Source organism: Lepidochelys olivacea, assembly GCF_965140295.1.
Source record: "Lepidochelys olivacea isolate rLepOli2 genome assembly, chromosome: 5".
Taxonomy (NCBI): Eukaryota; Metazoa; Chordata; order Testudines; family Cheloniidae; genus Lepidochelys; species Lepidochelys olivacea.
In genome coordinates this window covers 127,074,180-127,097,814 of record NC_140415.1, presented here as the reverse complement: position 1 = coordinate 127,097,814, position 23,635 = coordinate 127,074,180, and the positions used below count along the sequence as shown (strand labels likewise).

Genomic DNA, 23,635 nt, shown 5'->3' with positions numbered 1-23,635 from the left:
AATTGTAAGCAGGAAATCATCAGTGAGCAGGTATGTTTCTAGAGGGATTCCATAGGGATTGGTTCTTGGCCCTATGCAATTTAACATTTTTATCAATGACCTGGAAGAAAACAAAATCATCATTGATAAAATGATCTATGTCACATGGAAAACTGGGTGCAAGCACATAATATACATTTTAATATGGCTAAATGTATCCATCTGAGAACAAAGAATGTAGGCCAGACTTATAGGACGAGGGGCTCTATCCTGGTAAGCAGTGACTCTGAAAAAGATTTTGATTGTGGGGGTGGAGAATCATAGACCATGGGCATAGAAGGGACTGCAAGGGTCATCTAGTCTAACCCCTTGCCAAGATGCAGGGTTTGTTGTCTCTAAACCATCCAAAACAGATGGCTACCCAGCCTACTTTTGAAAACGTCCAGTGAAGGAGCTTCCATGACCTCCCTAGGCAGTCTGTTCAATTGTCCTACTGTGCTTACAGTTAGGAAGTTTTTCCAGAGATTTAATCTAAATCTGCTATGGTGTAGTTTGAACCCATCACCTCTTATCCTGCCATCTGTGGCAAGAGAAAACAACTTTTCTCCATCTTCTTTATGGCAGCCTTTCAAGTATTCAAAGACCACTGTCACGTCCCCTCGTAATCTCCTCTTTTCCAAACTAAACATACCCAGTTCCTTCAGTCTTTGCTCATATGGCTTGCATTCCATCCCTTTGATCATCTTTGTCACTTGCCTCTGGATCCTTTCCAGTTTGTCAACATTCTTTCTAAACAGCGGTGACCAAAATTGGACACACTACTCAAGACTAACCAGTTCTGAGTAGGGTGGTACTATCTCTTCCCGTGACTTGCATGCTATGCCTCTGTTAATGCAACCTGAAATAGCATTTGCCTTTTTTGCAACAGCATCCCATTGCTGACTCATGTTGAGGTTGTGATCCACCACAACTCGCAGATCCTTCTCAGCGGTGCTGCTGCCAAGCCAGGTATCCCGCATTCTGCATTTGTGCATTTGGTTTTTCTTCCCTAAGGGTAGCACCTCACATTTGTCTTTGCTGAATTTTATTTTGTTGCCTATAGCCCAGTTCTCCAAGATCCCTTTGAATTTAACTCTACCCTCCAATGTATTGGCAACCGCCCCACAGCTTTGTCTCATCTGCAAATTTGATACTATGCTCTCTAGTCCTGTATCCCGGTCATTAATAAAGATACTTAATAATACCGGACCCAGAACACAGCCCTGAGGAACCCCATTTGAGACCTCCTTCCATCATTCCATTAATAGTTACTCTTTGTTTCCAGTTGTTTAAACAATTATTTGTCCACTTAATGGTAGTTCCGCCAAGCCCGTATTTCTCCAGCTTATTTATCAGAATGTCATGTGAGACTGCGTCAAAAGCCTGGCTAAAGTCCAGATATATTACGTCCACTGCATTCTCCCTATCCACCAAACCAGTTACCCCGTCAAAGGAGGAAATCAAGCTGGTTTGGCAGCTTAGTATTTGTTCTTAGTAACTCCATGCCGGCTATTAGTGGTCACCCCTTTGTCCTCCAGGTATTTGCAAATTGAATATTTTATCCATTGCTCTAGTAGCTTCCCAGGTATCAGGGTCAGGCTGACTGGTCTATAGTTCTCCAGCTCCTCCTTTTCCCCCTTTTTAAAGATGGGCACCACATTAGTCCTTCTCCAGTCTTCTGGAAGTTCTTATGTCATCCATGAGTTTGCAAGTATTATTGCCAGTGGCTCTGAGATTTCTTCAGTTAAGTCCTTCAGCATCCTGGGGTGAATAGCATCCCACCCTGCTAACTTGAATTCACTCAGATTGGTCGGAATATCTCTGACATGTTCTTTACTTATCCCAGTCTGCATCCCTTCCCCTTTATTGTCTAAGGTAACTTCACTAGTCATCCGGTCACATGTTATTTTTTGTGAGAAGACTGAAGCAAAGTAAGCATTGAGCAGCTTTGTCGTCCTATCATCTTCCATTACCAGCTCATCTTCTCCTTTGAGCAGTGAACCCCCACCATCCCCTGCACTGGACAAGAGGGATTTAACCCCACAGTATGGGTGGCGGAAGTCCCGCCCCTCAGACCATGCTGGGCATGCTCCAACTACTGCCTCAGTATAAAAGGGAGCAGCCCAGCTCATTCTAGGCTGACCCCTGGAGGGGAAGGACCTTGGGTGGAGGCTCCAGCTGAAGAGCCAGCACAGCCTTTGCCTGCGGGAACTTGAGACCGTGAGAGCCAGACCGGAGAGCTGCGGCCAACGGAGCCACAGAAGCTGAAGAGTCTGGGAACCCCGCTGCTCAATGGACTTTGATGTCTGGAAATGAGGTAGGAAGTGACCCAGGGAGGGTGTGCGACTGGTACCTCACACTGAGTGAGGTCAGCATGTTTCAGTGGGAGTCCCTGCTGACCCAGTGGCGGACCACTCCACCATTGTCAGGGCCTTGAGCTGAGGCCTGGTGGAGTCAGGTGGACCTGGGCCTCCCTACTCAGGCTGTCACCAGGGGCCTTCCTCCTCCCCAGCTGCTGGACTTTTTGTCTCACTGCCCCGCAGCCTGGGGCTGCAATATTGACGCTAGTCACTAGACTGCACTGCCCTGTACGCAAGGGCTGCTAGAATTGATTCAGGTCACTAGGCTACCCTGAACATAAGGGCTGCTGAAAGTGACTCTGGCCGCTTTCTGCCTAGAGGCTGTCAGGGAGACTGTAACCCCGCCTCGAAAGGGGGACGGGGTTTGTATACTCTGCGACACTCACCCAGAGACTCTCAGTAGGTTTGCCGCTCACTTCCTCTTGGACCCTAGAGCAAGTGTGACATACAGTGTGGTGCCTCCTCCTTTCCCCCCATACCTATCACTCCAGAACTAGCTATAGCCCTCAATGGCGGTTCTCCAGTCGTGGAGCTGAACATGATCTCCCAGTGTGAAGCTGGGGCCGTAAGAGCTAATACGATCTTGGGATGCATAAACAGGGGAATCTCAAGTAGGGCTAGAGAGGTTGTTTTACACCTCTGTATTTGGCACTGGTGTGATCACTACTGGAATACTGTGTCTAGTTCTGGTGTCCACAAGTCAAGAAGGATGTTGATAAATTGGAGTGGGTTCAGAGAAGAGCCATGAGCATGATTAAAGGATTAGAAAACAGGCCTTATAGCGAGAGACTCCAGGAGCTCAATCTATTTAGCTTAACAAAGAGAAGGTTAAGGGGTGACTTAACTACAGAGCACCTACAGGAAGAACAAATATTTAATAATGGACTCATCAGACTAGTAGAGAACGGTATGATCTAGTGCCTGGAAGTTAAAGCTAAACAAATTGAGACTATAAATACAGCACACATTTTTAACGGTGAGCGTAATTAATCATTGGAACAATTTACCAAGGGCCGTGATGGATTCTCCACCACTGACCATTTTAAATCAGGATTGTATGTTTTTCTAAAAGGAATTATTGTGAGGGAAGTTCTGTGGACTTTGCTAGATCAGATTAGATGATGACAGTGGTCCTTCTGGACTATGAATAAAGGCAGAGCTGGGCAAAACTTTTCAAACACCACTTTTTTTCAGCAAAAAAAGAGATTCAGTGGCCCCAAAACGTTTACTGAATTCAGGTTGATTTCACCAAATTGCTTTGGTTAAAAACACCCTAAAATAGTTTCCCCCCAAAACAAAACATTTTGTTTCTACACGTTCAAAACAAAACATATTGATTTTTCAATTCAAAACAACTTTGTTTCAGAATTTGCTATATTTTTATTTAAATTGTTTAAAAATATTTTAAAAATCCTTAAAATGTTTCATTCTATCTGACACAAATTTTTTTGATTTGCAGAAAATTTCAAAAAAAAATGTTCATTTTTGGTTTAGCCTAAAACAATTGTTTTCTTTTTCTTTGGGGAGGAGGTTGGGACAAATTGTCAGAAAATCAAAAAATCAGGTACTCACCCAGCTCTGCATGACAGTTCCATCATAGCTGGTTGGGACCCAAAAGGGACAAACGGCCTGATCCAAAGCCCACTGAAGTCAATGGGAAGACTTCCATTGACTTCATTTGGTTTAGGATCTAACAGGCTACCATACTCAAGTTTGAGCATCCAAGACATAAGCAAGCATATACTGGTAATTAGAAAGGCAACAGTGGGTTTGCATTAAAACTGGAGATAATGAAATGGAATAATGAAGCAGGTGCAGACAGAAACAAAGAGCTGCTATGTATAAAAGGGCCTGAATATTTATGGCACTGCAGTCCAACTGTCTTGGTATCCAGATCCTAATGAAGTGATGAAGACAGAATTAGAGTTGGAGATGAAATTATCAGCCTCTTTGTGCCATGGAGCTGGGCTAGGTCAGGCACTCTGCGTGCTGCTCCAACTACTGGATTTCCATTCTGTCCCAAGCACTTGACAGTATTGATGTGCATTTGATTAAAATGGACTATCTAGTTACACAACAGAGTAGAGATTCTGCATAACATGAGGGGTGTGTTTCAGTAGAGAAAATATCAGCTGTAGAATGGTCACTGCTTTTATGCTGAGGCTGGGGAAGTGGCTTCCTCTTCTTAGTGCAGTAGGAATCTGCAGGATCCAAGCTTTGATTTTTACGAAACACAAAGACTGAGGTTTCCAAAGCTACCTAGGAGATTTAGAGGCACAATTTCCATTGAAATTACTTGGAGTTTGTGGCCTAACTCCCCTCATCTCAGTCTCAGATTCTAACCCTTAACTGCCAAAACATCTTTTGGACTGTGACCCCTGTGTAACGGCTGCTCTGCTGCCTGAGTCTGCAGAGAGTCTGACACAATAGCTTATCTCCACAGGCCATTTTAAGGAGCATCCCTGCCATTGCTGCAGCATTGGAAAAGGCTCCATTAGTGCTGACACTGGATGCTCATGTAGGCCAGTTGCCCATGTTTTTGTCATGACATTGTGCTGGAAGCAGGATTCTATGATACAAATGCTGTCAGCTGGTCTGCTCTAAAGCTCTCACCCATTCCTAGCACTGATGGAGCCATCTGGGGTGATGGTAGGAGATTTTCCTGCAATTGTCAGATTTGGCCCACCAGAGGGTGAAGGTCAACTCTGATCGGCCTTGGGAGGACAATATCTAATATAAATGTTGCCAGTTTTATATAGTGCAGGCTGGGGCAGGGGAATATGAGCCTGTCTCTTTAAATCTGAGTCGCTGTAAGAACAGGGAAACCAGCCTGTGACCCACAGAACCTGCTTAAGAGCCCTTCAAAGACACCATGAGCCATCTGAGCTCCCCTGCTGTCTGAACAGCAGCATCCCAAAAACAGTAGAATACCTAGAGACAATAGCTCTGAAGAGTCAGGTAACAATTCTCAGATGGGAATGCGCCAGTGAGAAGAAGGAAAACAAGGAGCCTTGTCTGTGCAGCAAGGTGCACAAGTTTGACTAAAGGGGTGCTTTAAAATCAATGCAGTTAAATTGGTTGGAAAGCACTGTCTTAAATCCATTCACCCTAGCTGATACTGATTCATCTTAAGTCAATTTCTTGCTGAATTAAGTTAACTTGCCTTAACAGGAGAGGAAGGATGGTGCAATGGGAAGGGCACTTGCCTGGGATTTAGGGGACCTGGGCTCAGTTCCAGGCTCTACCACAGTCTACCTGGTAACCATGGACAACTCACTTAATCTCTCTGTGCCTAGGTTCCCCATCTGTAAAATAGGGACAACAGCCCAGCCCTACCTCACAGGGAAGTTGGGAAGATAAATGCATTAAAGACAACAAGGTACTCGGCTCCAATGGTGATGGGGGCCAGAGAAGTACAGAAGCCAGATTAAAAAATGTTTTGCACCACTTTAACTAAATCCCAATTTAAAATAATGATTTAAGTGAAACCGTTGCCGCTTTAGCCCTAGTCAGGGACCAGGACCCTGCAATGGCTAGTGTTGTACAAACACAACAAAAAGATGGGCCCGGGTGTAGAGTTTACAGTCTAAATGCCTCAGGGGTCTTTTGGGTATGTACCTTCCTTTGTTTAAATTAAACGGTTTTAAACATTTTAAAAATCAAATTTTTGGAACTGTTTTAAAATGCTCTGTCTCTACAAAGGTTCGCAAATTGCAGCTGGATTTTGCAAAGTGTTTTTATCTCTGATTCCTTCAGCCCAGAAACTTGCCTTTAAAAAGAATGTCTTTTCCTTTCCCTCAAAACAAGAAATGTCGCTTTGGTGCCTGCGAAATTTTTGGTCTAGTGTGGAATTTTTATAGCGTGCCAGCGTGGCTTTGAATTTCACAAGGGATTGTTAGTAATTGGCCAGAGTCCATTTTTAAAAATTAATATTGTTTTAAAAGGGGCATAAATTGTTTGTGTCCCAGCATGGGTTTTGAAAGTTTTGTTGGGTCTAGCTGGCTTCTTTTATTTGGTTTCTTTGGTTTCTTTTGTTGTTGTTGCCTTTCCCCCCACTCCCTCTCTTTGTTTTAAAAAGGGAAATGTTTCATTTTGCCAGCAGGCTTTTTCATTTTAAAAAGGAAACTGATTATTGCCAGCCTGTTTGCTCAAATTGACATCTGGAAGAGCAGACTGATAGAAAGTGCAATAGACTGCTTAGCAAGAATATTGCATATTATGTCATGTCTGACTCTGAAGCACGAGACATGGAATTCACCCTCTTGCAGAAAAAGGCAGCTAATTTGCACACTAATCTACATACCTGCTTCCCCCACCCCCACCCCTTTCCCTGCATTGACTTCAAATGTAGTTATGCATCTTAAAAAGAAAAGGAGTACTTGTGGCACCTTAGAGACTAACCAATTTATTTGAGCATGAGCTTTCGTGAGCTACAGCTCACTTCGTCAGATGCATGTGCATCTTAGTAGCTCTGAGAATCATGCCCTGGGGTGAAATCCTGGCCTCTTTGAAGTCTACTGCAAAACTCCCATTGACTTCACTAGGGCCAGAATTTAACCGTAGGTGTCTAAATTCAGGCACCTAGAAATAGGCCACTTTTGAACATCATGCCTTGAATGAATTCCTCTGCTCCGTTTACCACCACACTGCAGCTGGGGAGGGGAACCAAGGATTCAAGGACTGGCACGAACATAGACACTCAAAACTGTACTGCTAGACCTTTTCCACCGCCCCACACACTATAACAACAAGAGCTAAATCCTGAGCCTTCCTACCTAATCTTGGGCAACCTCCGAAATCCACATCGGAGGGACCTGTGTAATCTCTGCACCAAGAAGAATCTCTGTTCAGTGTCCCCAGGACTGTGCTCCCATCTATGGAGCCAAAATCCCATGTGGGCCATGGTGCTGCTGAGGTGGAGAAGCAGGTTGGAAGGGCTTGTACTAGAAGTTGCAGCCTGGTCAATAGGAGCTGAGGTCTCCATCCTACAGTCACATAAAGCAAAGCCCATTCGCTCAGACTTAGCTGCTGTCCGAGGCTCTGGATTGTATCCTTTGTGCATCTGTATGGTGTTTTTTCCTCTTTACACAATAAAACAAGGTGGCAAAAAACACTCAAGCACAGTTGGGTCCCAAATAACAGTGTTTAGTAAACATACACTACCATGAAAGGCCTAGCTACACATACACAGGGCTCTGACTGGCTTCTGTCAGCTTCCAAAACCTAGAACACAATGAGCACCACAATAGGGCTCACAAACGACTTCAAGGGATACTACCCTAGTCCGATACGTTACAATCAGGTCATTCTGTTTGCTTCCTTTTGAAGATGGTGCTGCTGCAGCTGCAGCTGAATCGCCTGGAAATGCCAAGTGCCAGGGCACGATCCTGTTGATGTTGCTCTGTATTTCAGAGCAACCTCAGATGGATGTTGTGAGGCATACAAAGGGCCAGATTCTCAGCTGGTGCAAATCAGGGCAACTCCACTGAAGTCAGCAGAGCTACACTGATTTACACCTGCCACAGATTTGGCCCTTACTGTCCAGAGAGCATGGGGGCTCTTTGAACAAGAGGCCTGACACGATGTAATTATTTAGGATTACCATTCTTCTTCTTCTCATATGTTAGCATAACAAAAGGAAGAGCGAGAGAAGTCTTGGCACATGATAGCTACAGACCCCTATGCTCTGCTGCTAGCTGACTGCTTGCTGTGGCCGACCAGCATCTGCCTCCATATTACCTCTGGTTCTCAGAAGCCCATTATGTTATTAGGTAGTAGCACCTTGGTAAAAATTAGAGCCATTGGTTTATGGGAGGGAGAATCTGCTCTGCAGAACATTAGTTTCTCAGCTTAGCCATGTACCTGCTCAGGAACCAGGGAGCACTGGAGCTGTGGCCTGTAACAATAAGGGAGACCACTTACCAGGCCCACAGGGTCTCCTCTGAGCCATGTGCCAGGTAAATAGCTCTGGATTCCTAGAGCTAAGGGCTGCCAGGAGGGAGAAACAACAAAGGTGATGTTTCCAGGCAACAGCCTGGAAACTCTAAAGCAATAGGCTGTTTTAGTCTTTCGTCTCAGCTGTGCACATCAATCAAGCCAGCACCCCAGGAGTGGAGGAGCTGTGGGCTGCCAAAATACATTCAGCACTTTTTCTAACAAAATATTTACCTGTTAAAATGTCACCTTCCTCTTTTATCCGAGGCCCTGAGGTTTTGCTTCTTTGTAGGCAAAGCTAGAAATGGTTTGGAGGCAGGAGGATTTCTGTTCTCTCTGGCCAGCCACAGACCAGCTGCGTTCAAACGGAGCTCTGCTGGCTCTTACATGCACACAGCTCAAGTGACTGTGACAGGATGAAAGGATGTTCCTTGTCTTCAAAACACTCCACAAAAAACAATCACTTGCTTAAAACCATCTCCAGTATGAATTTAGCTAAACTGTTTCACTAGCGAAGTTTAGAAAGTAAAATATGGACCAGGAGACAAATGTCTTTTTTCTTGGAATGCTCTTTAGTTTTGCCACCAGCTACCATTTTCATCCCTGTGCCTCTCATTGAAATCTCTGGAAACTACAGAAAATGGACACTGCTCCTAATATTGTTACCTCATCCTCTGAAACCAAACTCCAAACCATATTTCAGCAAAACTCTGGGCTTTGAAAAATGACGAATGCTTTGTGAGAACATTCGGATTTCTTCAAACTAAAATGTTCTCTAACTTTTTAAAATTTCTTCCACTGGAAAAAGGGGGAAGAATGAGAAAGTGAGGTTCTCCCACCAAAATTAAATATTTTTAGCCATTAAAAAATTCATAATTCTTCTTCATTTCAAATGGAAAGGAACACATTTTCTATTCTGACAGGTTTTTGACTCTAAACATTCTCAGTACAGCTGCTTGGAAATTTTTTGTAAAAACAATTTTCCACTGGAAAATGATACTTCAACTAAAGCATTTTCTTTTTTGCAAAATCTGTCAATTTCAATGAAATTCCTTTTAAAAAATTGGAAATGCTGAAACATCCTGTTTTGACACTTTCAGAACAAAAAGTTTCAAGTTTTTATTTTGAAATTTACATTTTTATATAAAAAAATTAAAAAATGTAAAATGGTCAGAAACCAAATGAAACGTTTTGAATTTATCAAACCAAACTGTTTCAAATTTACCCAGAATAAAACGGTTACCAACCTCTCGGGACCGTGTTGCTCATGTTGATTCCAAGTAGGAGTGCATGCACTGCGTGCTCAGTTATCGGAAGGTTTTTCCCCTAGTGGTACCGGTCGGGTCGGCTGTGGAGCCCCTGGAGTCGCACCTTCATAGCGGTGTATATAGGTCCCTGCCGACCCGCCACCTCTTCAGTTCCTTCTTGCTGGAATACTCTGACGGGGGGAGGCAGGCGGGTCTTGGAATGGACATGAGCAACACATCTCGAAGAACAACAGTTACGAGAAGGCGGTAACTGTTTTTCTTCTTCGAGTGCTTGCTCATGTCGATTTCTAGTAGATGACTCCCAAGCCTTACCTAGGAGGTGGGCTCAGAGTTCATGGAATCGCTGATTGTAGCACCGCTCTGCCAAAAGCCCCATCGTCTCTGCCCTGCTGTAAGGGCATAGTACGAGATAGCCGCCAGGTGCACTTCTATTGATGATGCTGACAGACCTTTGCTGTTTTAGGTGCAGCAAATAGTCCAGGATAAAAGGAACTGATGTCTGTAAAGGTGGAGGGTGTTTTTGTAATGTCGAAATGGAGAATCTTTTCCACTTGGCCAGATGGATGGCCCTAGTGGAGGGCTTCCTGATGCTAAGGAGGACCTCTCTAACAGCGTCTGAGCATGTGAGCTCCGAGGGATTTAGCCATGGAGTTTCCATGCCGTGAGGTGGAGAGACTGGACATTGGGATGCTGGAGGCGGCCGTGGTCCTGCGTGATCAAGTCCAGGACTAGGGGCAGGGTTATCTGTGTGTTCACAGACAGGTCTAGAAGCGTGGTGAACCAATGCTGGCAAGGCCACGCTGGTGCTATTAAGATAATTGATGCTACCTCCCATAGGCACCGACTTCCCCTCTACCTGGGGGTGCTTGACCCCCCCAGACCCTACCCCCACTCCACCCCTTCCCCCAAGACCCCGCCCCACCTCTTTCCCACCTCTTCCTCTGAGTGTGCTGTGTCCCTGCTCCTCCCTCTCCCTCCCGGAGCCAACCTGTTTCGCAGTGGGCAGGAGGCGCTGGGAGAGAGTGGGAGGAGTGATTAGCGGGGCCGCCGCCAGAGGAGAGGCACTGGGGGGACGGGGGGAGCTTGGCTGACAGTGGGTGCTGAGCACCTGCTAATTTTTCTCCATGGGTGCTCCAGGGCTGGAGCATCTATGAAGTCGGCACCTATGCTACCTCCCTTCTGCAGGACCTTGTTTACAAGCCAGAAGAGCGGGAAACGGTATAGTAGATGGCCCTTCCATCTCTTGTCCCCACGGAGGTTCCCAGGCTACAGATGATGGAGGGTCCCATGCCTCCAGAATCACTGACTAGGATCTGGACCCCAGCCCTTGGGCTTGGTAGCAGGCCTGGGTCCACTGCGGTGGCCACGACATCAGCGGCAATGGCTGCCCTCCATCTTGTCTGGAGTGGTGCCGCGAGCGGAGCCGGCTTTGCCTAGAGGTGTACAACCCTGCCTCCGAGTCCAATGAGGACTCTGACCCGGGCGACCAAGGCCGTGTGGAGCGAGACAGCGCCAGGGAGTGGTGCGGAGGTGAGGACAAGCGGTGCTTCATCATCGCCGGCTTGTCCCTAGAGGACACAGTGCTTCTTTGTGGTGCCTGTGTGGGGGACTGCGCCATCATTGCTAGGCGGTCCCTAGCCACCTCAGAGTCGTCCGGCGTGGAGGGAAGCTCTAAGTCCTCCTCCCGAGACTCCTGCATTAGAACCAGACTCGACAGACCTCCCTGTGAGGCCAGAGTCGATGGTGCTGGCTGAGTCGGAGCTGGAGCAGGGTGTCCCAGCATGGGACACACCCCACTGGTGCCTCCTCATTCCACTGCTCTAGTGGGAGGGCGACCTCTGTCGGTATTCTTTCTTTTGTGCCGCACCGGCGAATGCGAGCGGTGCAGGGCACTTGCGCTGGAGGAGGTCTTTGGTGCCACGGAGTGGTGGTGTCGAGGGTCCCTGGAGCCCGAGTCCTTTCTCAGTGCTGTGGCCTCTCTTACTAAGGCTGGCGCGCTCCACACTGAAGTGCTGGGCGTGAGGGACGAGGCCTGTGCCAGCCGGGGATGAAAGGCTGACTCCATGAGGAGTAGTTTCAGCCTCAAGTCCCTCTCCTTCTTAGTCCTTGGGCAGAAGCCTCTACAGATTTTGCACTTCTCGGTCTGATGGGCTTCCCCCAAACACTTTAAACAGGAGTTGCACTTCCCTCCCTTTGGCATAGGCTTCAGACAGGACCCGCATGGCTTAAACCCTTGAGACTGAGTCAAGCCCCGGTCCCCGAGAGGGGAAACGTGGTGGGGGGAACCCCCAACTGAAACTTATCTAACTAACTAAGATCTAATTGAACTAACTAATACTAAGTTTTAAACTATTTACAGATATGACTAGAAAGAGTCCAGTAGGGGATTGCTTGCCATAGCAAGAGAAGAGCTGTGCCAATGACCGCCACTAGTGGTAAGAAGGAACTGAAGAGGCGGTGGGTCAGCCGGGACCTATATACACCGCCATGAAGGCGTGACTCCAGGAGGCTCCACAGCTGACCTGATGGGTACCACTAAAGGAAAAACCTTCAGATGACTGTGCACTCCTACTTGGAACTGACATGAGCTAGCACTTGAAGAATACATTTTTTTCAGAATTTCATATTGTGAAAAATTTCAAAATTTTGGCTTTTTGTCCATATTTGGGAGGAAAAAGTTTTAAACTTTCAAAATTTGTCACAAGATGGAAAATCCCTTTTCCAACCAGCTTGAACTCTGACTAAATTGTTTCACAGAAAATTTCAGGCTCTCAACATTTTGTGCCATTTCAAATGAAAATGAATTAAAGATTTATAAAAATTTTCTCAAATTGCTATTTCATTTTCTAACCAGTCAGTGGAGTTACTTTGGATTTAAACCAAAGCAAATTCAAAGTTTCACTCATTTAACTAAATTAGTTTGACTCTCCTTGTGTAGACACTCTTAATTCAATTTAAAGTTGGATTAAATCGATATAACTGAACGCAATAAGGAATTGAATTAAACTAAATTGAAATATTGTTTTAACTGAAATCCATATATAAACCACTTTTAAATTGAATTTAGAGTGCCCACACAGGGTTTTGCACTAGTTTAACTAAACCATTTTAAAATTAGATCTTTATTTAAACTGGTGCAACTTTGAATATAGACAAGGCCCTTGTTCTTCCTCATTCTGTTAAGAGATTTCATTACAAATGGTTCCTCTTAAGACAAAACCTTCAGTCCAGAATCAGCCATTTAGTATTTTTCTTGGAAATCAATTTTTTTCTGCTTATGAATTTTCCATGAAGAGACTGTGAAATTCTCACATTTGTTGCTACTTGAAATTATATATAAACTAATTTGGGGAACAGTTCTTAGTCTACAGTTCGTTCAGACTGCAAAGATTACCACCAAATATGTAATTTACACGGTCACATACACAATTAACTTCTGGAACTTATTTAGCAGTAATTTATGGAATTAAATGGACACTGCAGGAAGCTAGAACTATATGTTCGATGTTTTCATTGGTAGAATGTACCATGTTGTTGAGTTACCCAAGACATCCAATCAAAATAAAGAAACAGCACCATATGACTTATGTCAATAACCAATACAGAGCAAAATGTGGTTATTACAACTGAATATAGAATTCAAAATGTACTTTCAGCATATATTCATGCACTGAAGGTAAACATTTTGGTTTAGCAAGTAGTCATGGTAGTCGAGTTTGAGCACTCGAATATTTATGGAAAGGGAATACAAAAGGGTTGAATATATGGTTGGATCAAAATTCCCTTTAGAATTTTTAACGACTATTTGCAGACTTTTTCCCCCCCCTGCTATTCACTCGGCTCCAGAAATTTGCACTGCTAAGGACTGACTAGTGAGCAAGGCCTTGTTTACACTAGAAAAGGGGTATAGTATATAGCCATATTAGCAAACCCTTTTAATGTAGATGCAGCTTATACTGGCTTTTGCCAGTATGACTTATACCAGCTCCCTGAGTGGTGCTTTTGCCAGTATAAAAATGTTACAAGCAAACCCACCATCCTAACGGACATTACTATGCTGCCAAAAGTTTTTAGTGTAGACTGGGCCTTGAGGGACAGCTTAAAGGGGCACAGGCAGCTTGAAATCTAGTCAGTTTTAAATAAATTAGTTTAAAGCGGTTTCAGCGATTGCACCTGCCCCTCGCTGCCTTGCCACATTTTGTGGTTTCCCCGTCATATGTTAATATGTAATGCTGTTCTCTCCTCTGCTGCTGTCTGAAACACTCTCACAAGCAAAAAAGAGGAACGAACTGACTGCAAAGGAGAGATGGTGAAACTAGCTGTACACAAAATGCTGCCAGATGTGCAGTGCGTGATCCAGAATAGAGATTGTTTTGGTGCAGGCTATTCTTTTTCCAATATAACAATCTTGGGTGTTACGTTGTGCATCCGACTGAAAGATAATTTTTTTTTAAAAGTTGGCAATCTCTCTTAAAAATCACTCTGCTGGAGGGCCATCAGACAGGACGGGATTCACTGGCGGCCGTAGGATAAAAGCATAGCTGCAACTAATGTTTGAACTTTTTACCACCGTCCTTATTTCTTTTCTAAACTATTGTACGAGGCTTTGGGATTGTTTCTCTGCTTGGGTCAGTAATGTCATTTGTGCCGATGCAAATTGGGTGCACTGTGTTAGAGCTCTAATGTGGTAGCATTTACACCAGGGCAATGTTTGTGTAAAATGAGTGTGTGAGGTGTCTCTATTAGCAGTATCAAGAGCTGGGTAAACTTCTAACCATTGTTCTGACACAGAACTTTGCTGGATGCTCCTGTTTCTATTTTGTTTCCGGGACTGAGACTTGCCGGGAAGGTCTGTTTAACGGGACTGCCCTGCCGGCTGGTTGGTATATGCTGCCTGGGTGAGGTACCGCTCAGAGTGAGTGACAACCGCCATGTAACTGCCGCCATAAGAGTTAAGTTGTGAGCTAACAATGGTCAGAAGCAGGGTGAGCACCCACTTCCTGTCACGTTTTCCTGTCTCACAAACACTGTGAGTGCAGTTTGCCACACTGCTTTAAGATACTTCACAGCGCCTGAGGTTGAGATGCTGACAGATGCCTGTTTAGAAGTTAAATTACAGCTGGACAAAACTGGGAACAATTCTTTGGCTAAAATTCCCCTGAATTTCACTTCCCATGGATTTTGTCTTTTTCAGATACTTCTCTGACCCCTGCATAACATAGTATCTGAGGAGCTTACAATCTTTAACATACTCACCCTCACCCTGTGAGGCAGGGCAGTGCAGTTATCCCATTGGCTAGAGGGGAAACTGAGGCACAGCACGACTCAGTGACTTGCCCATGGTCAATCTGTGGCAGAGCAGGGATTTGAACCCAAGTCCTGGGCTAGTGCCCTCACCGCTGGATCATGTTTCTTATAGTCATAGAGTATAAGGCCAGAAGAGACCACCCGATCATCTAGTCTGACTCCTGATACATCATAGGCCACTAAACCCCACCCAGTTCTTCCTGTATTGAGCCCAATAACCTGGATCAGACCAATGCAGCACAGTCCTCTGGACACTATTCAATTTTACTGCCAGGGCGTTCTCTGTAGGAGCCCTATGGAGCTGGAACACGGTGGCCCGGTTCAGCCCAGATCGATCAGTCCCCCTGCCGCACCACACAAACACATCTTCTTTCAGAGGGCTGTTGGTAGAGGGGTTGTTGGGGGCCATTGGGGAATTCAGTGTCTCGTGTGTGCTGCCTGGGTACACAGTCTTGCTGTATGTTGCAGGGCTAGTATTTCGATTTGGATTGATAGTGTTTGTTCAAGGTGCATCAGGGGTTCACACAGGCACCAGGCGTAATAATCTACATTTAGGGCATGCCTACACTTGCCATTTAAAGCAGAAAAAGTCCCTTTTTTGCACAAAAACCATGGGAGCATCTACATTTGCCAATGACTTTTTGTGGTAAAACTCAGAAGTTTCACCACAAAAAGAAAACCACCTCCACGAGAGGTGTACAGCTCTTACTGGTGATGCTTTTGTAGTGATGTGCAAGTGAAGACACATTCTTCCTGTTTACAGAGCTTTTAGCCTATGCAGGATATCCCACAGTGACCACTCTGGTCAGCAGTTCTGCTGCTCTGACACCAGGTAAACAGACGTTTGCCCCTTCTGGTGTAAAGCCCCAGGAACTTTGAAACTCCCCTTCCTGTTTTCTTAGCAAGTGCTCACTTATCATCTGGCCTGGTGACAATGCTGCTCCGTGGAGCAAACGATCCCCCGCTTGGAGCGATGCTGAGCTACTCGAGCCGATCAGCATTTGTGGAGAGGAGGCTGTGCAGGGACCCAGGATGCCCCGCGATCACACCCTTCCCACAAGACCGATTGTCTAAATGGAGAGAGCTGCACTGTGGGATAGCTGCCCTCAGTGCGCTGCTCTCATGGGTGATGGAAATGCTGCAACTGTAAACACGATCTGACGCCAGCGCTTTCTTTCATGGGTTCACTATCACCGTTGAAACTGACAGCGCAAAAACTCTTCAAGTGTAGTCGTAGCCTAAGTTAGACACAAAACTAGTTTTGGGGGGAAATCTGTACTTGTGTTTCGAAGCTGCAAAAGGAAGAGATGCCTCCCACTCCAGAGAGACGAACACTGGACTGGAGGGCTGGAGTTTCAGCTCTGCCAATGAGGGTATGTCTACATGGCAAAAAACCTATCCGGCAGCGAGTCTCAAAACCCAGGTCAACTGACATAGGCTTGTGATATGGCGCTAAAAATAGCAGGGTAAACATTCCTGCTCACATCAGAGCTCAGGCTCTGAAACTTGGGAGAAAAGATTTGCAAAAGAGAAAAGCAGCATCTGCACCAGATATCATGAGTGCTGCACACGAGGTGAAGTTAAACTGGTTCCAGTGTTTCTCCTCTGGTGATAGAGAAGAAGTGTTTCTTAAAGTCTACATTTTTGGTTCAAAAAGATAAATTAATTCTTCACGTAATAAAGCCCCTGAACTCAGCTTCTTACACTACAGCGCTCTCATTTACCTATAACCACAATATCCTGCTTCAAAAGCAGAACACGTCATTGTCTTGCTGTTGGCCATGGTTTTCCTGTTGCTTTAGCTGAAGAGAAGGCTTTTTATACGAGCCCTGTTCAATGCTGTGTGCTGTGCCGAGGAGCCCTGAAGATGATTTCATATTGTCCCATATGCGGAAAGCCCGTTTACTTTGGTAAGTTTCTTCCATTGGAAGCAAGAGCCCTTTTTTTTTATGTTTCTTTAAATGGTAAATGAAGCCAGGCACTTTCTGTTCTACTTTTCTTACATTTGCAGTTAGTGACCCTCCGTTCATCATGGCACTTCATCCGCTAGATATCTAATCAGTTTCAGATAGCCAGTTAAAAGTCATTTCAGTGATTGCACCTGCTTCTCATTCCCTGTTCCAGTTTTTGTGCTTAAAAAAAATCACATTTTTCTGTTTTTAAAAATATTTTTCTTCCCCTGTTGTTGTGTGAAAGACCCCCACAAACCGGAGAAGCTGACTCACTCTGACTATACCAGGGCAGCGGCACTATGAGAAGTGCTGGCGATTGCACAAAGTGAATAAACTGAACAAAAATAGAGAGAAACACTTTTTCTCTAATTTCTTTTAGTCTTAGATGATACTTTTAATAACTGAAGGAAAAGCATTTTCAGACAGAAGTATGATTTTTAAGTTGATGCTGCTCTGTAAAGCTCAAAAGCTTGTCTCTTTGAGCAACAGGAGTTGGTGTAATAAAACATTACCTCAACAAGCAACCTCTTTAATACATTGTCTCTCTGTGTATAAATATAATCAGTTCTGAATTATGTGGATGTCTGGATAGAAAAACCTCAAGATCAGTCCTCCAAAATTAAACAGGATTAATATGAATTTCCTTCCAAATTTGCTATGAAATATTTTGGCAATGGACAGGAAAAGTTTACTCAACATGTTTCAAAAAGTACTATGAATGTGTTAACTGCTTTTATTAATGAACTGATAAGATAAGATAAAGCTACAAAATATCTTTCGGAACCTAGAAGTGATTTATAGTTTCTCAGATCATATTTGCAATGGTGCAGTAGGCCCTTATAATACCGCTTGGCTTCATATGAAATAGGACTGCTACAGTGTACAAAGTGATAGAGAAACAAGAATGGGTCTACAGTGCAAAAAGATACATGGAAAAGGTTTGCTCACTTTTTAAGTTAGCAGTTGTTTCAAGTGATTTATAGGATGAATTTTGGCTTTTTATTTTTAAATCACCAGCTACTCTGAGGACCGTGCATGCCATGTGTTGGGCTATGGGATAGGGTTATCAGGAGCTCAGTTCTTGAATACTACGAAGGGTAGGGGGGAGTATATTGATAGGGTGCTCACAAATCCATGCTTATAGGACATGAGGGAGCACTCGAAAGAGAAGGGGGTTTTGATGAAGACTCACTTGGCTTTCCAGGAAGAGGTTGGCATTTGGAAGAATCCATCTTGTTCCATTTTAGGTTAGTCCAGTAAAAGCCAGCAGCAGCTTCTTCCATTTGCCCTTTGTCTCCCCACTGTTCCCACTTCTGTTTCCTGGGGTTAAAATTACCCAAGATGCCCAGAAAAGGTCTGCATAGCAGGGTGAGGTCCTCATTGCTGCGTCTCATTAAGATTCCGATCCCTAGCCAAAAGGTCCCATCTGTGACCAAAGGGTAATTCCGCACCATGAGCCGCATTACCCCTGTGTGGGCAGAGGCAGAGAAATGAGTGGATCCAGGTGGTGACAGGGCCCAGAAAGGAGGTTGCTACCTGCACAACATTGCCCTCCTCTCATCACCTCGTGGAAGCCCCTGGGTGCTCCAAGGGGATCCGTTCCACTGGTTGGGACGGGCCAAAGCAAGGACTAGAGGAGGCAGAACGGGGGGAAATCAGTGCTTGTTGTAGGAACATCCACTCTGGTCTACCCCGTGGGAGCACCATAACCTGTTCACGGTGGCCTTATCAGTATTAACTCATGCGCTGTCCCCTCCTGCTCTCTGAAACCGCCCCCGAGTGGGCCTGAATGAAGCAGTTGCCTGGGGGATGATGTGCACATTGGAGAGCAAATTGCGTGGCTATGGGGCCTTAGATTCAGGAGGCAGAACGGATGCAAATGGTCTCCATTCAGATAGCACTGACCTCGGGTACTGTGTGGCTTCCTTGGGTTAAGTCCCCTGTCAATTCTGCAGTGGTTGACTAGGGGACAAATCCCATTACCCCCCACTATTAAATAATAAAAGCAGAGATTCCATGAATGGGCAATCAGAATTTCCTGTGCTTTATAGTGGAGAAATCCAGGAAGGGGACAATCCAGCCCATTGCTGTCATTGCATTGTTTCTTCATAGACACACATCATGAAAAGTTTGCCTGGAAAAATGCACTTTCCTGAGGTTTCTATTAACCGTGAAGAGAGCATGTGGGCCTATGCATGTGTGCTCGTATTTGATATGATACATTGTGACAAAGTTCCTCCTCTGCCTTGGTGGGTCCTGCGCTTATTGGCGGATTTGCTTGCCTCAGAGGTTCACGGCAGCCCTCAGTTTGGCCACTTTCGTGGCTCAAATCTGCCATTCACTCAGTTAGCCTTATCAGTAGCCAGCATGGGGAAAGGAAGAAGAACAATCCCCGCAGTCTCTGCTGATCCACCTAATAGATTGGGGAACAGGCCAGAGACCTTCCCCTCTGGTGGAACCCACAGTCCAGGTCAACTCCTCCGGTATCAAGTAGGGAGTTACAGGGATGGAGGGATGTGGGGGAACCTGGGCCCGCCCTCTACTCTGGGTTCCAGCCCGGGGCCCTGTGGATTGCAGCTGTCTACAGTGGCTCCATAACAGCTGTGTGACAGCTACAACTCCCTGGGCTACTTCCCCATGGCCTCCTCCCAACACCTTCTTTATTCTCACCACAGGACCTTCCTCCTGATGTCTGATAATGCTTGTACTTCTCACACTTCCAGTAGTACGCGTTCTCACTCTCAGCTTCTTGCACCTCTTGCTCCCAGCTCCTCACATGCACACCACAAACTGAAGTGAGCTCCTTTTTAAACCCAGGTGCCCTGATTAGCTTGCCTTAATTGATTCTAGCAGCTTCTTGATTGGCTGCAGTGTTCTAATCAGCGTGTCTGCCTTAATTGTTTCCAGAAAGTTCCTGATTGTTCTGGACCCTTCCCTGTTAAGGAGCCGGAATCGTTCTTCACTCGCTCCTGAGCTATTTGCTTTCCTTTCTTTCCTAAAGCCCCCCGGCCCGGATTTTTCACACTTTTCCTTTTGCTTAGTTTCCCCCCCCGCGTTTGGGCCGGACGCTTTGTTTTTTTGGTTTCGTTTTTTTTCGTTCTTTTGAGCTGCGTCAGTGTGCTGGCCGGTCGCCAGCACCCCCGCCCCCCCGATGCCTGCTTTTGGACTTTGCTCCTTGCTTACTTGAAACCCCCGGAGGAGGGGGGAGGACTGCCAACCTGCTGTCCGGAGAGGGGAGTGGACCCCCCCAGACCCAGCTGTTTTGTTTTTTGCCTGGACTTTTTCCGAGAGCCTTGGGACAGAGCCAACAGCTGTAGCAGACGCCAGAGGCCGGAGAACTCCCGGGCAGCTATGAATCATCGTGGAGAGAGGCCGTAAGACTGAGGGATTTCTTTTGAATTTCTACCCTCGGGGGGGGGAGTTGACTGCATTTCAGCTGCACCTGCGGCGGCACAGGGGTGTAGCAGGGAGCTACCCCCAGATCCATCGGTGCCCCCCACCCCCCCCACCACTATTACAACTATCACGGCCCCCGCTGCTTCGTCCCTGCTGGCAATCTGCCATCTGCCTTCGGATCCAGCTGTTTGCTTTGGACTTTGCCTTTTGGACCAGGCATAACAACCAACCAAGCGAGACTCTTTGGACACTTGTGGTGGGTTGTCCTCCCCCCACCCCCCCACCCCCCGGATTGTTTACCCCATAGCCTACCCCTACTACCGGACCCCGATTTTTGCCCCCCCCCTCCCAGTGTCTCCCTGTCTCTCCCTGCTTGCAATGGCAGAGAAGGAGGGACGCAAGGCCCCTCCACCGAAATTGGTTGCCCCTTCCCCATCTACCCTCCTGCCCACCCCTCAAGATTTCCCCACCGCCTCCATTGTTAGAACCCCTGCCACCGCCCCCGCTGGGGCATCGGCAGTGGGAGGCACCGGGGCGATTACTACTGCTGCTCTGGTTCCTGCCCCACTAGATTCTAGGAACCCCCCCCCAGTTGGAAAGAAAAATCGAAGCGGGCCAAAAGGGAAGGGCCCCGCTAATGCCGCTGGACCCTCCGTGGCAGAGGCCGCCTCCACCACAGTGGCCTCGTCATCGATCGCGGCACCCCTCCCAGCTGTTCCCTCCACCAGCTCTGCGACCATCCCTCCCCCGGCCCCCAGGACGTATGCCCGGGTGGCGACAGGCCCCCCCTTACCTGCCGCCTCCTCATCTCGCCCTCCCACTGCCTCCGCTGCCATTACTAGCAATCGGGGCCCTCTTCCTGCCCTGACCAGGAAGCACGGTGTCCGTTGCCTCCTAGTGCCCGCCTCGCCCCACGTGGAGGCATACGTGCAGGCGTTGGCGAAAGTGGTAGGACCCATGGCCATTGTGGCGGCCTCCAAGATGTATGGGAAGGTCGTTCCCTTTCTGGCCTCGGAGACTGCCGCCCAGGAGGCGGTGGAGAAGGGCCTAGTGGTGGGGGGGGGTGTTTCTCCCCCTAGAACCGCTAGAAGATTTGGGCGTTCGCTTCGTCCTCACCTCCGTTCCTCCCTTTTTACCTAATGTTGCCCTGTTACCTGCTCTTTCTGCCCTGGGGAAGCTTGTTTCTGTTATTAGCCCTCTCCCGTTAGGCTGCAAGGACCCCGCCCTCCGTCACGTCCTATCGTTCCGCCGGCAAGTGCAGATTTTACTGCCGGCGGGGGTGCGTGACGGAGAGGCGCTCGAGGGGTCCTTCCTAGTTCCCTACCAGGGAGCCCGCTATAGGGTCTTTTATTCCACCGGAGAGGCCCGGTGCTACCTCTGCCGCTCGGCAGGGCATGTCCGCAGGGACTGCCCTTTGGCCCGGGGGAGAGGGGCACCTGAGACCCCCGAGACCCGGCGGGATGTCGGCCCTGTTGTTGCCGACACCCCTGGCCACCCGGCACCCGACACCACCCCCCCTCCCACCCGATCCACCGCTGCCCCTGTCCGGGCCCAAGAGGCACCCCTCCAACAACGCCCGGGCGACCACGGGAGTCCCACTCTTGCCGTAACCGCCTCGGCAGAGCCTATGGAGGGGGGTGTGGCAAAGTTTTTACCGGGTGCAGGAGAGGGCTCGCCCCAAGGAGAACCCCCCGCCCCTCATGCTGCCTTACCGCTACCCCCCCAAACCCCTGAACCTTTGCCTCCGCGCCCCGCTCCGTCCCCTGCTACTCAACCCCCGGACGACGCCATGGAGGGCTGGACTGTAGTCCAGGGGAAGCGAGGCAAGCGGAGGGCTCGAGCTCCGCTGCATTCATCTGACGCGGAAGCCCCCCGGAAGACCAGGAAAGGAGGTACCGGCCTCGAGCCTCCCGCCTCGGCCACGAGTGCGATCCATTCGCTGGTGTCGGGAGGTGAAGATAGACCAGCATTGGAGGGTGGAATCCCCCCTCCGCGGGGGACCCTCCCCTCCGAAGCCCCGGGGGAAGCCCCTTCTAACCAGATACCACCTGAACTCCCAACGAACCCCGACGTGACCGCCGAGGCGGGCCCTAGCGGAGAGGCCCCTGGGGTGGTGGGAGTTGGCCTCTCCTCTGTGTACGCAGAGATTGAAGCCCTGGATTTGACCCCGGTCACCCAGGGAGGGGATGATTTACTGCCGGCCGGCCTCGATTTGGGCAATCTCACCCCAGGCCCCCTCTCCCCATGCCCTTTCCCCCTGACTGCCTTTCCGGGTGAGCACCCCACGGAAAGTGGTTTACCGCCTGGGGCCATGGCTGCCACGACCACCCCGGAGCCAGTACCTAGCATTCCTCGGAGCCCCCTCCCTTGCCCCTTCACCCCTGACCCTGCTCGGGAGGCGCCTTCTTTTCGCTGTGCGCCTCCTGAAGCCCAGGGCCTTACCTCTGCCCCTGCCCCCACCCCTATTCTGGTTCAGTTTCCCTCCTCCTGCAAGGCTACCGCCGCCCCTGGGGTTATTTCTTTTCCGCCTTTTGCAGATTCCCCCCAGGGAGCAGTCTTTATGTTTTCTAGTTGCGACTCCCCAGGAGTTGCACCTTTCCCCCTGCCATCCCCGTCCGCCCCAAGGCACGAGATGGAGTTAATAACCCCAGCCTGTCAGACACCCCGTCGGCGGTCCGCACCCTGCCTACCCGCCTTAGCGGACCACGAAGCTGCATCAAAAGCCCCACCAGGGACTGCTCTGGGAGTTGTAACCCTACCCCCCCATGAGCTGCAGCATGCATTACGGGAGTTCTTGAAACGATGCCGTGGTGCCCGCGATAGGGCACAGCTGGCTCTCCAGCAATGGGGGGACTTTGATCGACTCCTTCGGGCCGCGAGAGCCCTTATGAGGGAGGGTAGAGGGCAAGGGAAGGGCGGTGCCGCGGCCTACGAGCGGGCCCGCAGCTTCCGGAAAGAGTTACTTACTCACGGGATGGGACACGGGTTGCTACGCGACCCGCCGGGGGCCATGAGTACCCCCACCCCTGAGAACTCCCCACCCCCCCAGCCCTCCGCATGACACCTCTCATCATTGTAACCCTGAACACCAGGGGCTGTAGGATGGCTCTCCGCAGGTCCCAGGTGCTCTCCTACCTTCGGGAGGGGAGGTACTCTGTGGTTTTCCTGCAGGAGACCCACACGGACCCAACCGCCGAGGATAGGTGGCGGCTGGAATGGGGGGACGGGGTATACTTTAGCCACTGCACGGCTTGGCAAGCTGGAGTGGCGACCCTGTTCTCCCCCACCCTGCGGCCCGAGGTGCTCGGAGTCACTGAGGCCGTGCCGGGCCACTTGTTGCACCTCCGAGTTCGTTTGGAGGGGCTCGTGGTCAATTTTGTTAATATCTATGCCCCGCAAG

The 23,635-nt window shown here is 48.2% G+C and overlaps 1 protein-coding gene across 4 annotated transcripts in view; it reads left to right on the top strand.

The window, feature by feature from the left end:
• Window positions 1–23,635, top strand: part of LOC311520727 (cysteine-rich protein 1-like) — a 175,809-nt gene that overhangs the window by 97,427 nt on the left and 54,747 nt on the right. Inside the window, exon 1 of one of the 4 annotated variants that reach the window (XM_084628439.1) lies at window positions 16,674–16,797. The exons of 2 other annotated variants lie outside the window; for them this stretch is intronic. In XM_084628439.1, coding sequence (XP_084484565.1) covers window positions 16,755–16,797 — 43 coding nt within the window. In that variant the 5' untranslated portion in view covers window positions 16,674–16,754. Of the gene's footprint in view, window positions 1–16,673; window positions 16,798–20,015; window positions 20,492–23,635 lie in introns of those variants that run through there. One more of the 4 variants, XR_014711685.1, reaches the window with a different exon arrangement.